This window comes from Tarenaya hassleriana, unplaced genomic scaffold, assembly GCF_000463585.1.
Source record: "Tarenaya hassleriana unplaced genomic scaffold, ASM46358v1 Cleome467, whole genome shotgun sequence".
Classification (NCBI taxonomy): domain Eukaryota; kingdom Viridiplantae; phylum Streptophyta; class Magnoliopsida; order Brassicales; family Cleomaceae; genus Tarenaya; species Tarenaya hassleriana.
This window is the reverse complement of record NW_010967370.1, coordinates 11,986-29,014: the sequence shown is the minus strand read 5'-3', so window position 1 is coordinate 29,014 and position 17,029 is coordinate 11,986. Positions and strand designations below refer to the sequence as shown.

General features: G+C 38.4%; 3 protein-coding genes across 3 annotated transcripts; 1 reads left to right on the top strand and 2 right to left on the bottom strand.

Moving 5' to 3' along the window:
• Nucleotides 1-4,701: 4,701 nt before the first annotated feature.
• On the top strand, nucleotides 4,702-5,844 carry LOC104825448 (ethylene-responsive transcription factor ERF003-like). Its single transcript, XM_010557771.2, has 2 exons — nucleotides 4,702-4,934; nucleotides 5,047-5,844. The coding sequence occupies exons 1-2, from the start codon at nucleotides 4,852-4,854 to the stop codon at nucleotides 5,558-5,560; spliced, it is 597 nt and encodes a 198-aa protein (XP_010556073.1). The 5' UTR covers nucleotides 4,702-4,851; the 3' UTR covers nucleotides 5,561-5,844.
• Nucleotides 5,845-5,999: 155 nt separating this feature from the next.
• On the bottom strand, nucleotides 6,000-9,144 carry LOC104825447 (cytochrome b561, DM13 and DOMON domain-containing protein At5g54830-like). The gene has a single exon (XM_010557770.2). The coding sequence runs from the start codon at nucleotides 8,874-8,876 to the stop codon at nucleotides 6,135-6,137; it is 2,742 nt and encodes a 913-aa protein (XP_010556072.1). The 5' UTR covers nucleotides 8,877-9,144; the 3' UTR covers nucleotides 6,000-6,134.
• A 1,503-nt stretch (nucleotides 9,145-10,647) lies between these two features.
• Nucleotides 10,648-12,057, bottom strand: LOC104825446 (probable CCR4-associated factor 1 homolog 6). The gene is made up of 2 exons (XM_010557769.1): nucleotides 11,946-12,057; nucleotides 10,648-11,841 (listed from the first exon to the last, which is right to left on the bottom strand). The coding sequence occupies exon 2, from the start codon at nucleotides 11,717-11,719 to the stop codon at nucleotides 10,889-10,891; it is 831 nt and encodes a 276-aa protein (XP_010556071.1). The 5' UTR covers nucleotides 11,720-11,841; nucleotides 11,946-12,057; the 3' UTR covers nucleotides 10,648-10,888.
• Between the last annotated feature and the right edge of the window lie 4,972 nt (nucleotides 12,058-17,029).

The following is a 17,029-nucleotide window of genomic DNA, read 5'->3' as shown; positions in this document are numbered from 1 at the left end:
ACTGTGAGTGAAGCTGCAATAAAGGGTTCCTGGTCGTTGTCGGCAGCCAGAAACGACAAAACCCAACAGATGATGGTCCATATATCCACCATCCACCCCCTGAAGCTAGTTGTCCGCCTGACATGGTCTTGTGGAGATTCAAAGATGATGATTACAGAGCTTTCTTCTCTTCTTCTAAAACATGGAACCATATTAGACTTCATAAAGAAATTGTGCCCTGGCATAATATTGTATGGTTCTCGTTTGGTATCCCCAGATATGTTATCCTCCTTTGGCAAGTTATACAACAGCGGCTACCAACAAAGGATCGACTTCAAAGATGGGGAGTTACTTCGGATACGTGCTGTAGGTTGTGTAATTTGGATGTTGAATCTCACCACCATCTGTTCTTTGAGTGCAGTTACGCCTCTAGCATTTGGAGCCACTTTGCTGAAGTGTGCTGGCCGAACGCACCAAAGAACACGACAGGGATGGTGGAGTGGTTCAATATCGACACAAATGACGCAACGCGAGGGCGGAGCAAAATTGCAAAATTATTGCTTCAGATTACGGTATATGAAGTCTGGAAGGAAAGGAACAACAGAGTATTTCGAGGTATCAACCGTACAATTCTGCATCTGAAATGGAAAGTTGATCGTGTTATGCGTAATATCCTCCTGTCTGTCAAATGCACATCTACAGCTGTCACCTCTTCTCTCTTGGCTGACTGGTTCTATCTCACTCGTTTCTTGAGACCACCATAGCTGTCGCATTTTATTTTCTGTTATAAATTTCTATCATATTTTGACTATTTGCTTATGGTTCCTTTTGTATATAGTCTTGGACTGGATGTACATTTTTGCTAGATTAATACACATCACTTTCTTCAAAAAAAAAAAAAGATATCTTGATACTATCATGCACTTCAATCAACCAGCCCTTTGATGAGTAGAATTAGCTAGAATATATTCCTAATCAATTTGTAAATATTATGTCTTTATTCTTCCCTTTGTAACAGCTAGTCTTCAGCAATTTTATTTTTATATATTGATGCATATATATACAATGAGAAATAACAAGTAACGAATAAAGGGACTTAGTCCCAATTTGCTTCCCTCTCGAATGTTTTTTTCTTCATTATGCTCTAACTTCTTTTATCTTGTTTTACAGCCATAATCTCTCAAATTTATACAGAAATCTTCATTACATACATCGTTATGCAGTGGATGCATTCGCCGCCCAAATCTCTCTCGCCAGATCTACAAAAAAAATTATTGGAAAACGTATTAATATAAATTTATTTAAATAGTTAAGACTAATTAAACTATTAATCTATATAATTGATTTACATAACTAACTCTGATTTCAGTGTTGTTGGCAACAAGTGATCATAATATTACTAACAATTCATATGACAAAATTTTATATATATGGCCAAAGAATTAATCTTAAGGTTTCAAAGAAATACATATACAATAGCTTATTATTAGGAAGAAAAAAAGTGATTCATAGTGTCATGACCTAATAGTCATTCGATTATTTTTTAATTACGTAATCCATGTATATAACTACTCTTCATTATTTAACTAATGGTTGCCATTTTATTAATTAATTAGCAATTGTAAAAATAATGACTTTCAACAAGGTAGGTGTGACTGAAATGCCATGTTATATGTATAACATTATATGATTGATTGGGACACAACATCAAACTAAATGGTATGCCACATCAATTGAAAAGTAGGGCCAAGAAAGGAAAAATATATTTATATGTTCTGTCGAATGATTTATTGATTTTTAAATCATTACAAAATTTACATTTAATTGCATGTAGCGTATTTAAGCTTTTTGATTAGCTAAGATTGATTATGGAAAAAAATATATAACTTATACATATTAACAGTTTCGGATCCAGAAAAATGGTTATTAGGGCATACAAGCAAATTTCGATGGTTTCTTTTTGGTAAAAGAATACTAACGATATTTCATTTTATTTGTATACAAGATTTTATTATTATTATTTTTGTTTAATTCAGCGTGGGCAAATGGTCTTCATATATATGTATACAACCGTCCATGCATAAGAAAAATAACTAAAGAAAACAATAGTCACACGAACATTGTGAAAAGATAAATTCTTCAACATAAACACACGCTCTTTTTATATATCTAACATGTCTTCTTTTTTATATTCTTTTTAAATTGTGCTTATCGTAAGACTCAAAAAATCAACGCGAATTTATTTTCTTCATATTTATATGATTTGAAAATAATCTTTCATGAAATTTTCTAGGTTTTTGTAAAACGACGTCGTTTCGTTTAGAGAGTAATTAATTAGACGGTGGTTAGGCAGTGATTAAGACGGATTAGGTTGGTATTTAAGCAGATTAGGCCGCTGCCTCATCCTGTAAAAGCTTATAATCCTAGGGAGAGGTGTTTCCAATTGGGACATGTTCGAACTCGTACACAAGTCAAGAGGACCTAGCAAAAATATCCAATTTTCAGGACGTGTCAGATATTCGAAAATCAGATAATTGATAATGTAAATAAGATGAGCTCGAATTTGTTGAGAGATTGCCCTAACGTCGGGTTCGGATTCATGTTCAGATATAGACGATATCAACACATTTCTCTTACTACTTTCTCATTGATGTCGCTCTTTTTGTCTCCTATCGATCTCGGTTTCGAATTTCTCCTCCTTCACCCTCATCCAAGTCTTACAGGTATATCCACGGATACTCGAACATTTAAGATATATGTAAAATGCCTCAAACTTGGATATGCTAAAAATACGAAATCCAAACTGAGTTCCGAACCATAAAAGCCTAACCGTGCAAATTAGAGGATGGATTTTCTCAAGTTGTCGGATATTGGACCTGTGACCCGCCCTACATATCATTGTATTCTTTCAATTGGATGATATTTCCAACTTATTGATATACTTCGATTTGATAAGACTAAGGTTCCTTCACGATCATCAATGGGTCCCAAATCGGATTATTTTCGAAATTTCTGTTCATAGAATTGAAGATGATAGATGAAATTTTTTTTTCTTGAAGTAAGCACATGATAGCATTGTATCTCTAACTTATGTTTCTGAACTGAACCTGAAAATCTATGACATTTGGAATCGAGCTCATTAAACAATATGGCAAGGAGATATGAATTATTGAATATTTAGGAGATGCATGAATTACATCGTGTACGTATGTGTGTAAAATACGAGCTTGTAGATACTGTAAATTATCAATAATCCAAGATAGAAATATAGGGGACTTAATTTATGTGAAAATGATAATTATGGGTATATATATTTCAATTTTGGAATATATAAAACAGAATTGAATAGAATACTATTTTATTCGAAACTGTTACGATCTAAAGAACGATTAAATATGATTTTTAAAAATACAATTAAATATGATTGTGGATGCAATCCGAATCAAATATAGAAATTACAGAATAAGTGAAAAAAATTGAACCTAAAAACTAAAATATTATCATTAATAATTTATTAGAATTTAATAGGGATAAAATTGGAAACTATTGTAAAAAAAATGTCTTGAAAATATAAAATAACAAATATTTTGAAACATGGAAAATAAGTTAAAACTACAAATATTTTGAAATGGAGGGAGTATTATTTTAGCTATGGAAAATTCAACCCAAATGAGATCTAAGATAAATCAAAATCTCATGTAAAAATTGAATAAATACACTTTTTGAAATAAAAAAACTGAATCCCAAATAAATAATTAAACTGAAACTAGACACACGCACCAAAAAAAAAAAATCAGCATTTCCAAAGAGTGTAAATAGAGAAAAAAGAGAGAGAGAGAAGATAAATGATTTGGATTTCTCTGTGTAATAATTATAATTATGATAAAGAGATTCTTCCATCAATCAATTTGTCCCAAACATCGGATTTGACCCAATCATGTAAGCATTTGTTTGGTTCATTCATATTTTCTAAATACATTTACGTTCGATTTTTATTAAAATAATATTTATATTTTAGAAAAAAATATTTTCATTCGAATTTTTTATGATTTTTATATTGAGTTGGATTCGATTGGACGAGATTATATGTATTTTCATTAAAAAAATATATATACCAAACGCAGATATAGCCGTTTTAATTTTAATTATAAAACGGAAAACAACAAAAAAAATCAAATAAAATAAATATTTGCCGAGAACCAAAGAAAATTTTGTTTTTTTTTTAATCTGAGTCATTATCCGAAGCGCACATGGGGGTGAAGAGAGAATGGCGATGAGAGTCTCTCGAATCATTAAATGAATTTCTTAAATTATCAATTTTTATTGCATGGAAAATAAATTTATTTTAGAAAACCGTCGACATCAAGGGAATAAGGACACGAAGGCATCATGTGAAAATGAGTTTAAAGTTCCACCGCAGCCAAGAAAATCTTATATTCAACAATGAAGGGATCCCAACTTGTACACAATTGGCAATCAAATCGAAACCAATGGATACGTGTATGTATATGTATATATATTATACAATAAAAAAACTATTATTTAACGGAAAACTAAAATAATCCATATTGTTTTTACATAAACGAATAAAGAAATGGAGAAGGAACAATTCTTGTGGGACCCAATTTCACCCCCAAATTGATGAGTTAATTGCCCAAGAAAATCTCTCTCTCTCTCTCATACGAAGAGAGAAGAGGCAAGCAACTATTTAAAGGACACTTCGAAACGCCAAACGCGCTCTCCCCACTGTGATCACTTTCTTCTTTCAGACATCTTAACAGACTTTGAGAAAAACACAACACCACCTGAAACCTTTCTATTACAGAGACATCTATTTTCCAAAAAAAAAAGTTTTTTTTTTACTGGTTACCAATGGCGAGACCGCAACAACGGTACCGAGGCGTGAGACAGAGGCACTGGGGTTCATGGGTCTCTGAAATTCGCCACCCTCTACTGTAATCTCTCCATCTCTCTCGCTTTCTGCGTTTCAAAACGCTGACAAACGCAAGCGCGGGTAGTAGGAGGTGACGGACAGAGGCTAATTATGTTTTAGCGTTCTGGTTGCAGGAAAACGCGAATCTGGTTGGGGACGTTCGAGTCGGCGGAGGACGCGGCCAGGACATACGACGAGGCCGCGAGGCTCATGTGCGGCACGGGGACTCCTCGAACCAACTTCCCTTACAACCCAAACGCACCACAAGATTCTTCGTCCAAGATCCTCTCCTCGACCCTTACCGCTAAGCTCCACAAATGCTACAAGGCTTCTCTCCAGACGAGCAAACTGACGCAAACGCAGACCGCGAGACTGCTGCCGCCGCCGCCGCCGCGAACGCCGTTCCGTCAGACGCTTCAGAAACCGGCGGAATCTGACGGCGCCAATTGTGAGAACGTAGGAGTCTGTGCGTCTGCGTCTGCGTCTGACGCAAACGCGGAGGGGACGAACTGGGGGGTTGAAAACGTGATTCTGCAGCAACAGCTCAAGCCACTTGAAGAAGATCAGATCGAGCAAATGATAGAGGAGTTGCTTCACTATGGTTCCGTCGAAGTGATGAGCAGTGAGAGTAGCAGTAGCAAATGGTAGAAGAGAGAGAGAGAGAACAAATCCAAGTGTGAGGCATTAGAGTCAATTCATTTGGCTAATTGTAACACATTTTTTTTAATGCAAGGATTGGCCTCTTGTAGACCAATCTCAGTTCATGTAATAGAGCAACTGCAGAATTAGGATTGTGGGGTGTTTTTGGCAAAGGCGGTTTGATTTCACGAAGCCGTTTTTCCCTTCGAGATATTAATGTAATCAAGAAACTGCGAGAGATTCTCGATGTAATTCTCCTGTTCGAGAGCTCAGATTATAACACCAATTTTATAATGTTGTAATTGTTTGGGTTGAATAATTAAAAAATAATCTTTTGGTTTTACATCAACCAGGTGGATGATAATAAATAGTTTGATGTTAGTTAGGGTTGCAGAAGAAGAAGAAGAAGATCTTCTCATCCTCTTATGTTCTATTGGCAGTATCAACGTATACATACATTATGGACTCTGTTTCTTCGTTTGTGTTGTACATTGGCAAAAAGAATTTGGTAATTTCTCTTCTGTAATCACTTTATAAAAAAAAAAAGAAAAAAAGAGAGACGAGAACTCTGCTTCTGCAACTGTCAACTGTCATCTCTGGCCAATGGCTCTAACTGAATTTCCATCGTCCCTCCTCCCGATCTCTCCTCGTCCTCTTTCTCTCTAAAACCTCTTCTCGCGTTAATCAGATCGGCCGAGTCATCTTCTTCGTCGAGATTTCCCAAGACCCAGCTGCTTCCGCTGAGATTTCTCGCTCTTCTTCTGCATCTTTCCCTGTATTCCAAGTACACAACAGCAACTGCGCCGAGGAAGATCCATAACCCGAGTGCCCAGTTGAGCCCGTGCACGTTTTCCGCCCCATAACGTTCACCCAAGTGTTTCATTCCCGTGAAAAGCGCAATGACTCCAAGTACAACAGCAGATTGGCCAATAATCGCATGAAAATACTCCCACAATAGTCTTCTGGAAGTGAACCGTTGTCCTTGAGCCGGTTTTGGAGGCCTTAGGGATGCATTCACGGGCTGGGAGCATGCCAGGAATATGGCCGCAAACCCGAACTTGACATGTATTGAGCTGAAGGTGAGACCGTGAAGTTCAGCCACGGCAAAGAGGAGGCCGAGGAGGACAATGGCTAGGCCAGAGTACTGGAGATACACATGAATCTTGAACCACCCATCACCTTTGATGTGTTTCAGGTATCTAACAGCTAATATCCCACCGGGAAGTAAGATTCCCCAAGCAAGAAACATCATGAATCCATGCACGCCCAAGACAGGTAGTAGATCTTGCTCTGCTTCTGCAGATCCGCGCATTAACATTACACGAACAGGCCTCTGACTAGTAACCGAGTGCATATTCCTCTCTGTCAGCTGTTCATCGGTCCATTTTGCACCCATTGCCCATATCACTTTAACAGGAGTTGTGGGATCGATCAGATTCTTACACTCTGGCCGACCACTATGACTGCACGAAGGTTTCAAAGGGCGGGTGAACTCCAAAGTGATAATCCCGTCTTCAGATTTGCATCTCACATATGTCAGATTCTCGTTTGTTGGGTGCACGTCGGATGCATCCTGTCCATCAATCCAGTAAGTACTTACACGCCCTGTTCCATTGCTATCAAACCAGCCAACATAAGCGTAACTATTCACCATTCCGCCACCAAAACCAATCGCAAGATACCCACTTTTCTTCTCACCTTGAGCTGCAATTGATATTGAATCTCCTGATATGGTCCAAAAGAACTTAACTTGTTGATCATCTAAGACAACACTGTTATTATACATATCCGAGAGGCCCCCATCAACGACCTGAACCTTCCAACCCATCTTCTGCTCATAAACAGAGTGATAATACACTTGGTCCGGTGTATTCCTGTTAGGAGACCAAACCAGTTCCAATGGACTTGCAGGAACTCCATGAGCTTCTTCCCCACCCACGTAGATTTTCTCAGAACTGTTCCGTAGTGTAGCATTCCCACCGAGAAAATCTGAAGTTATGTAAAGAGCAACATCATGTCCTGCTTGTATTGAGAATTTCACAGGAACCCCTCTTTCCACTCTCAAGAGCGGTGCTTCTTTCTTGTTAATATAAAGTACTTTCGAAGGGTTTGGAGGGTTCGGATAACGCACAGCCGGCCCAGCGGTGACAACAAGAGGTGCATTGGCATCAGCAATGATCAGATCTTGAACATCCTTATTTTCTGCATCCAACGGTCCCAAACACTCATCCACACGCTCCGATAGATTAAGCGAAAAGTGACCGTAGTTTTCTGATTCCACACCGCCATGATTCTGAGGGAGATAGTAAGGATTAATACTATCCGGTGGCTTTATTAACCCAAGTGCCCAAATAACTGTCATTTTCTCGGTTGGATTCACAGGCAAATCGTACTTATTGTCACTGCTGTTCAATGGCCTCCTATACCTTACAAATGAAACTCCATCTCTCCTGTGCCCGTAAACCAGTTTTGTGTTATTCGTCAATGAACCAACTGAATTCGATCCTCCATACACTGCATCGGGGCAGACCCCAGAGGCGGTACCATCCTTAACCGAGCACTCACTGTACTTTGTGATGTAAAAATCATCAGCAAATGGAAAGCCTTCCTCCCTAAACCCAGCAACCACAATATCAGCGCCCAACATCAGTTCTGATGTAGAATTGGGTTTTGCCCAACCAAACGCCATATAGCTCAGGAACCCAGCAATGGCCTCTAGACCGATATCGACATAACCCTCCTCTGCATTCAAGCTCCAACGGAGCCTGTACTTGTCGGAGAGTTGCTTGCAATTGTCAAACATGGTAGAAGACTTAGTAGTCACACTGTTATTTGATCCCCCCAAGACAACACTGTCATCCCCTGAGGGAGGTGATTCGGCATTTTGACTTGAAGCCAATTCTGTGACATTTGAGAGCAGAGCATGCCCAAAATCCGATGATGTAGGCAAGTCCCACACAGAGATCACCCCTATTTTGTCCCAGGTGACATTTTCAAGCAAATGAACGACGAAGGAAGCATTTTTTAACGTTTGATTAAGCTTCTGATCAGAAATTACGAACCCATTGGTCATATTCTCAAAATCAGAGTACAATGCTCCCCACCAACGAACATCCGAACCAGATAACATATCGAAGCGGGAAACCCTAAACGAGCAATCATCGACAATGGTGAAAGCTCCTCGCAGTTGGTGCTGCAACATGCTGAACTCCGACTCAAAGCCGGCCAAGGAGCTGGTGTTGGAGCATCCCTGACCGGCATGTACGAAGAAGAGGAGGAATCCGAAGACAAAGGACCCGACGAAAACGGGCCTTCGATCGCACATGGTGAGGGATCGGATTCGGATCGAACCCGATGCGATCGCGGTGCTCCTAGATCCGGAATTGCAGAAAACTCGAAGAAGAACGAAGAGAATGAACTGACCTGATCGAGAGATTCGGTGGAGGAAGAAGACGAGCGAGTAGATACGGCGTGACTCGGCGAGAAGAAACCAAGGAGTCGCGTCACCGAGTCCTCTACTCGTTCGTTAAAAAAAAAAAAGACACCTTCTTAGGAAGATTCTCGGGGAGAAGCAGGAGAAGAAACGCTGGAAGCTTGCTAATGAAGTGGCATTTCTGTAATTAGAACATTCCGTTAGGTTGAAATCCATGACTTTATTTTTCATTCTAATTTAATTTAATAAGTTACAAAAGACTATTCGTCGCCTTCGGACGGCAAAGCGAAAGACTTAACACCAATAGAACAGAACATATTGTTTAGAGACAAAAGTTACATATAATACACATATACACAACAAAACGTTTGTGTATGAATACAAATCAGGGGTGGGCCCCGGCCGGTTAACCCGAGGTTTTTGGTATACTGATCTCAGTCTCGGTTTTCTCGGGAATGTCAATTGAACCATCCGATTCGTTTCACAAGCGTCGGATTTGGATATACGTAGAGCGGGGAGAGAGTTTGGCCAGCCGCCCCTGAAAACAAGACGAAGGTGTCGAGGTGAGATTTTCAGGCATCCAGAACAGATGCCATATCGAAGAAGAAAAGGAACGAAAAAGCAACTGTGTAGGAAAAATTTTTTCATGTATGAGGTTCCATGTATATAGTTACAGCATGTACCAAAAATGCCCTGTACGAATAGCTACTCTACCCTGTAATAATTACAGAATAACAAACCTATATCAACCTATGAGGAAACACTAAGAGGATGGAACGGTTTTCTCTGATTGATTCTCTGCAATGTCCGCTACATGTCTACCTGTCTGTTCCTCATCTGAAGTTGAAGCTTCCACCATTGTTGATTCCTCCATTGCTGATTCTCTAGCTAATATGGGTGAGAGTCGAAACCCGAGACCAGAGGCTGAAGCAATGATAGTCGAGAGGAGACGCACCTGATCCGAAGAGTGTGCGTGAGGCCGAGCGGCGAGCTGTGACGAGCATAAATCGTCATTCAACCTCTCACCCTCTCGAAATCAAACAGAGAAAAATAAACCCATCGTGAAACCCTAATATCTCGAAGTCCCCCCCCCCCCCCTCGATTCGGATTACCACTGGTACAGATAATCACCGGACGAAATCCAAACACGAAACAGAGTTCGGGTTCTCCACCCCAATAAACCCGTCGTAAAACCCACGGGTGCCCGAAACTGAAACCACAAGGCTTATATAACAAGAAGATATCCCAATGGCCCAAGTGTTGGGACACCTCTTCACAAACTGAAGTCAAGAACAAATGATCTCTACTTGCATATCAACAGATGCCAACAGGTAACAAAAGAACAGTTCCTTTGGTCTTTCTGTTTCAGCGAGAGAATTCAACAGAATCATGAAAATGATTCACCCATTTCCTGCGTCTGCCATCCGTTATTTATCCTTCTAACGATCTTCTCGAATCTTCACGTCAACTAACACCGGGAATAATGAAGGAAACAATGATTTCCTTACATCTTACATGACAGAAACAGAAACCAAGAAGGTTTGATCAGTACAACTTACTGGAACATGTCCTTCCTTCTCGTGCCATGGCCTACACCTTGCACCGACCCGAGAATTGAATTAACCTGTAAGCTGGAACAAGAAAAAGCACTAGTATGATGTGTGGGAAAGAAAGAGACAATCTTATTAAAACACTAGCTGCATTGATATACATTCAGAAACTCATGCTACAACACCCCCATTAGGCAGAGTTTTTTTTTTCTGAAACAAAAGCAACAAGAAACAACAGAGTGACAACTAAACCAATAATCTTCTTGCCAATGTATACAAACAGAATCTATTGGCCTCACACTCACAAAGACTAAAGCAAATCTATGCAATCCCACGACTTGGTTTCCTTTCATTTCAGTTAGCAGAAACATTATGGCCATTCTCGACACCTAGACCGTACAAGACACCGGCATACTTCTCGGTCGAGCCATTGAAGAAGCTATCCTTCAACTTCCTAAATGTGCACGATGTGAGCAAACTATCTGACCCGGCCTGATGGCAAACACCGACTCTCTCCACCTCCAACAGCTCTGCGAGCTTGTTCAATCCACCATGGAGGCTGTTGCAGAACTTCATCATATGCTTGATGTCATAAATCACGGGGAAGTAAATGTTGAGATGATTGAAAAATTCTGCTTGCAACTGTGGCAATGTCTTGCAGGTCAACAACTTGAGCAAATACCCAAAATCGTACCCACTATGGAAGGTAACCCAACTCACAGCGTCGTTCAAAACGATCCCAGATGACATCAGAAGCTCGCCGAAGCGTTTCACATCGATACCCTTTTCGTTATTCTTATTGAAATCGATCCCACACTGATGCAGCAGATCGATTGATTCACTCGCGTAGACATCCTGGCTGAGATTGAACTCACGGAAATTGAACTGCCAGATGCAGAACTTATCCGTCCCACAAGTGGGAAGATTGCCATGTTCATCTGAGAAAGTTAGCCCAAGTTGGATAAGTTTCAGCATATCGACGTTGTCCTTGAGAGTCTGATAGTTATAGTCAGCGATGTTCTTAAAAGTCCCGAGAGGACGCAAAACCACACCCGGAAACTCGGTATCCATGGCTACATAGTTGTAGGTATCAACAACTTCACGGATCAACGTGAATTCTTCTTCAAGGTTGTCGTTCCAAACCTCACGAATCAGAATCGAGTCGTCTTTGAGCAACACCGACATTTCAAATCAGCAAAAATCAGACAGAAGCGCAACCAAACCCAGATCTGCAGACAGAGCATATGTCAACTCAGGACACCGCAACCTGTGCGGAGACTCCTAGATCCGAAGCGATGGCTTCTAATCTGAAACAAAACGGAGCAGATCAGAACCAAGGATGATCCGAAACCCTAGCGAGAGCTGTAACAAGCTCGGACAGCAGATAATCAAACGCGAAGTATGGATTTACCTTTGGATTTGTTGGAATGATGTCCGAAAATGAATAGATCTCACAGATTCGAGCTGAGATCTGTCTGTGGGAGAAGTTTTCGGGGTCAACAAGAGAGAGAGATGCGCTCAGAACTCGGAGGGAGACTGATAAATAAAGCGATGGCGACGAGGCAAGCGTGAGAGAAACGACGTCGTTTTCATTGACGACGAAAGCCCATCCGACGCCGTTTTGGAAAACGCCTCCAATCATTGCGTTTCGGCGAATGGCCAATGATTTTTTTTTAATAATAGTTCTCGCTCCGTTTAAAAAATGATTTATGCTATTAAATATAATTTTTTATAATTGAGGAACCCTATCTGCTACACTACTGGCGTGCTGACTAGGTAAACCTCCGATCCAGGAGCAGCCTTTGTATATGGATCATATAAACTCAGAAATTACCTCTCTCCTCACCAGTTAAGAATCGAGCACTCAACCTCAAGATGGAGTTACATCCTACCCCAAACTTGACCACTCGTCCACGATTTGTTGGGTTTTATGCTATTAAATGTTGGGAATGTGGTATTGTAAAGTTGGGTACGGATAGGAAATATCTAATTTGAAACCCAAATTTTACGTATTTTGAGGTTCAAATTCTGTTTTTTATATTCAAATTGTTCAAATGTCGGGGTTTTGAATATTTGTGGGGTGTTTTAAATACTCGGTTATATACAGATTATCGACGACAAATAGAATCAACAAGAGCGTGGCCGAAAATGAGATCCTGTGTGAAATTAATGTCACTATATACGTTTATAATTTCAAGGCTTATTTTAATATTTTTTAAGCGTAAATATAATGTAATAATATTAGAGGATTTTAGATTCTAACACGTGTAAATATGAAAAAGAGAATATTATTGGCAAAGAGAGGAAGAAAAAAGGAATATTATTGTAGAGAGAGAGAGAGGGAATATTGATTTTAATCATCGTTGGCACGAGGGCATCATCGTGCTCCCCACTTGCCCATAAGCATAATTTGCGGCTTTGTAATAATTAATTAGATTATTAAATATCGTCGGGACATAATAAAAGATATTGTCCTATTATTATACATTTTCATATTTATTTTGTTATCTTTTACAAAGATTTTTTATATCTTAAAAAATATATTTGCTAAATTATATTCTAATGGGCCTTTTAAATTACTTTTCTGGTATATTTTGCAAAATATCCCGATAATAAATATTTATGTGATGGTTAATTAATTTAATTAATTAGTGAATTTTCTCTCTCCAAATTTTATGGTCTCTCCAAATTCCAATGATACAATGCTAAAAATATGCAAAGCTAAAACAACAAATTATTTGTTGGTATTGCAAAGAAAACACTAGACTACACCCATTTTGGTAATAATTAATGTTTTTAAGGATTACTATTCATAAAATATTTTTTAAAAAATAATATTTTCAAAGGCGGAAAACTATTCAACCATCGCAGTATCGCTACAAATTGAAATGGCATCTTATATTTTACAAATCTAATAAAAAGTTCAAATTCACAATGTTCATATATTATTTACAAATTTTAAAATTTTTAAAGAAATAACCGAATAAAAGCTTGGAACGAGGGAAAGGATTAAAATAAAATATTATTAATGAAAAATTGGTAGGACGTTGATGTGGTTGTGACAAGCAGCGTTCTTTTTTATATGACAAATAGTATTGTGTCAAAAATTGGAAACAATAATAAATTTTAAAAGTTTGAATAAGACAAGATAATTTGATTAAATTTTAAATTAAGAAAATCATGGTTGAATAAGGAATAAAGAAATTTTTAATTAAAATAAACATAACATTTTAGGCACATATATGTTGATTGAATGGTGCAGGAATAAAGGATCTATTTTTCTTTTTAAGTTTAACAAAAACATACCCTTTTCCTACCGAATTTTAATAATTAAATTTTACATAGATGTGCTTTTTTATTATAGAAAATATTTATCAAAATTTATAAACTTATAAATAGGTAGAATATTATCATACCATTGATTGTGCCTAATTATTCTTAAATTTGATAAGAGTGATACTGTAATTTCTAATGCACTAATAAAAAAACAGTCATATAACGACGGAAATATCCGTCGCAATTAAGAATTTATGACGGAATACGACGGACACATTTCCATCTCTATAACGCTATCGCAAACGTATAATGGTCGTTAATCTATCGCACAATTGCGTGGAAAAATCTGGGTTTTGCGACGGAAAGTGACGGATAATTCCGTCGTAATCCGTCGCAATTTTTAAAATTTTTGTCGCAAATCATCTGTTTTTGTTGTGACAGAATTATCATCGCAAATCATAGCAAATTGCGACGGATTTTGCGACTGTTTACTACGGATAATTTTTTTCGACATTCTGTCACAAAATCGTTGCATTTCGTCGCAATTTTCTATAAGACGAAAATTTTCGTCGCAAATTACGTCCGTATATGAAGGGTTTTTTTTGTAGTGATGTTGTTTATTAATATCATAATAATCCTTAACCTGATCAAAATAATATTGTTACAGAAGAATCTTACGTGTCGTCATAGAACCGGATTTCTCTCGTCGCCGTCGAGCGGATTTATTTCGGAAATGTCATGTCTGAATTTGATTGAAGTTCCGACGACTCTCTATGTTTCGTCCCCTTTGTCTCTGTCTTATGCTTCTCCTCCTTCATCACTCTTTGTTTTGCTCGGCGGCGTTTCTCGCCTCCAAAGCTGATGCTGGTTCGAACATCGATTGATACGGACGACTCATCAACTTCCATGCGTTTAAGACCAAAAAGGTATCGGATTTTCATCAATTTCATTACTTTTAAGTTATCTCATGATGTTATTGTCTGAATATGAAATGGGTTTAGAGGTTATTTTGTTTGGATCTTGATATAGAACTTGTTATGGAGTGAAGGATTTTGGAAGACTTCGTATAAACCAGCTTTACCTATTTTTGAGAGAGCTCACTTGATTTTCGACATTTCTCACCAATTTTTCCTCTTATTTTTTGTTGATTAAGTTTCTCACTGGGCATCTCGAGGAGGTTTAAGTTTTACGGGAGGGTTTCGGTTGGCTCGTAAACAATCTGTTCGACAAAATACTTGAACCAAGAAAAAATTCTTTGAGTCACACCGATAAACTCTCAGAATCGCCAAAGACGAAGACTTTCCTTCTGAATCGAGAATCACATTCCGAATCGGTTTAGGATTTTTTATTAAACCGGGTTTATTATTGTTTCAAATCGATTTTGTTAAATCGAGTTTGTTATTCGGTTCTACATATATGACACAAAATTCTGAAGTGTTAGATACCTCACGCACTACGTAAAGTTCTATAATAATATTATTTTGGTCAATTTAGATTAAGAATTATTATGACACCAAAAAACAACATTAAGGGTAGTATCACTTATCAAGTTTGAAAAGGTTTGGAAAGAAAGGAACAATCAGATTTTTCGAAACACTGAATGACCACCACAAGTGATCAAATGAAAAATCGATCGTCTCATGCGAAACACGTTACTTCTACTATGTAGTAAGGGAAGGCCTCAGCAAACCACCACTCTTGAGGATTGGTTTTTCCTGACGCAACACACCACCGAACAACATATGTGCACCAATCAGATTCCTAGTTCCTAGTCATAATATCACCATAGTCAAGCTTTTATTTTGCTTGTCCACTTGTCATAGGTTTCTGAATACTTTTGTTTTACAGCTAATGCTGGATTGTAAAGAACTATATTCTCATTTATAAATTTACATTTTAACAAAAAAAAGTTTGAGAATAATTAGAGCTTTTCAATTATATATGTTGCCAATACATCTCCACGTTGATCCTTTTGTTGGTTTAGTGCTTTATGGTGTACTGTTTGCGAGCTTTACTTGGATACATTTGATGTATTGACGCTTTCTATGATTTATGGATGAGTGTTTGATTCATTACATATTATGCATGTTTTAATATGTTATGAAATCTATATATTGTTATGAACAATACTAAACTCTCTAGTCGTATATCATTGTGGAAATATTGATATAATAAGACTAGTATGATGTGTGATTGATGACCATAGAGATGATCATAGGTATTGGATACGATCACAATCATAGGTATTCGTCGGAGAACGGAATACCGGATTGACCCGCATGAGATTGTCACATGGACTAGCGTCATGATTTGAATCTCATATGGCGGTTGCCTGATTGGATTCTAAGACCTGAGATATCTACGGAATCCAACATGAGGAGTTGTGTGCTTTGAATACATCAAACGTCCTGCGTAACAGGAGGACTATAAAGGCGTGTATCAGGTACGAAACGAATCATTGTTGGATTGTAGATAGTCAAGATGGGATTTGTACCTCTCGTAAAAGAGAGAGATATCGTTGGGCCTCTCGTGTGAGTGAGACTGTAGAAATGTGTGGCCGCACTATAGACGAGCGTCGTCTATTTCAAACAGTCGAACTCAGTGAACGAGAAAGCAGTCGAATAAGATAAGGTGGCTTGCCCATGCCTTATGTTCGACATATGATATCGCGATACAAAAGGATCATCAGCCGAAATCATCATTGGCGTTCGTAAGATCACGAACAAACTCTAGTCGAGATAGATTGTCATAGTGTCTTGCTAGAGACCGCCTATGACTTGTATATCTGGAATAGAGATTTCGAGTTATACTGCTATATCGAATGAGCCTACAGGGTCACCCACGCAGGGAAGGATCTTATTCGACTGCTTTCTCGTTCACTGAGTTCGACTGTTTGAAATAGACGACGCTCGTCTATAGTGCGGCCACACATTTCTACAGTCTCACTCACACGAGAGGCCCAACGATATCTCTCTCTTTTACGAGAGGTACAAATCCCATCTTGACTATCTACAATCCAACAATGATTCGTTTCGTACCTGATACACGCCTTTATAGTCCTCCTGTTACGCAGGACGTTTGATGTATTCAAAGCACACAACTCCTCATGTTGGATTCCGTAGATATCTCAGGTCTTAGGATCCAATCATGGACCCGCCATATGAGATTCAAGTCATGACGCTAGTCCATGTGACAATCTCATGCGGGTCATCCAGTATT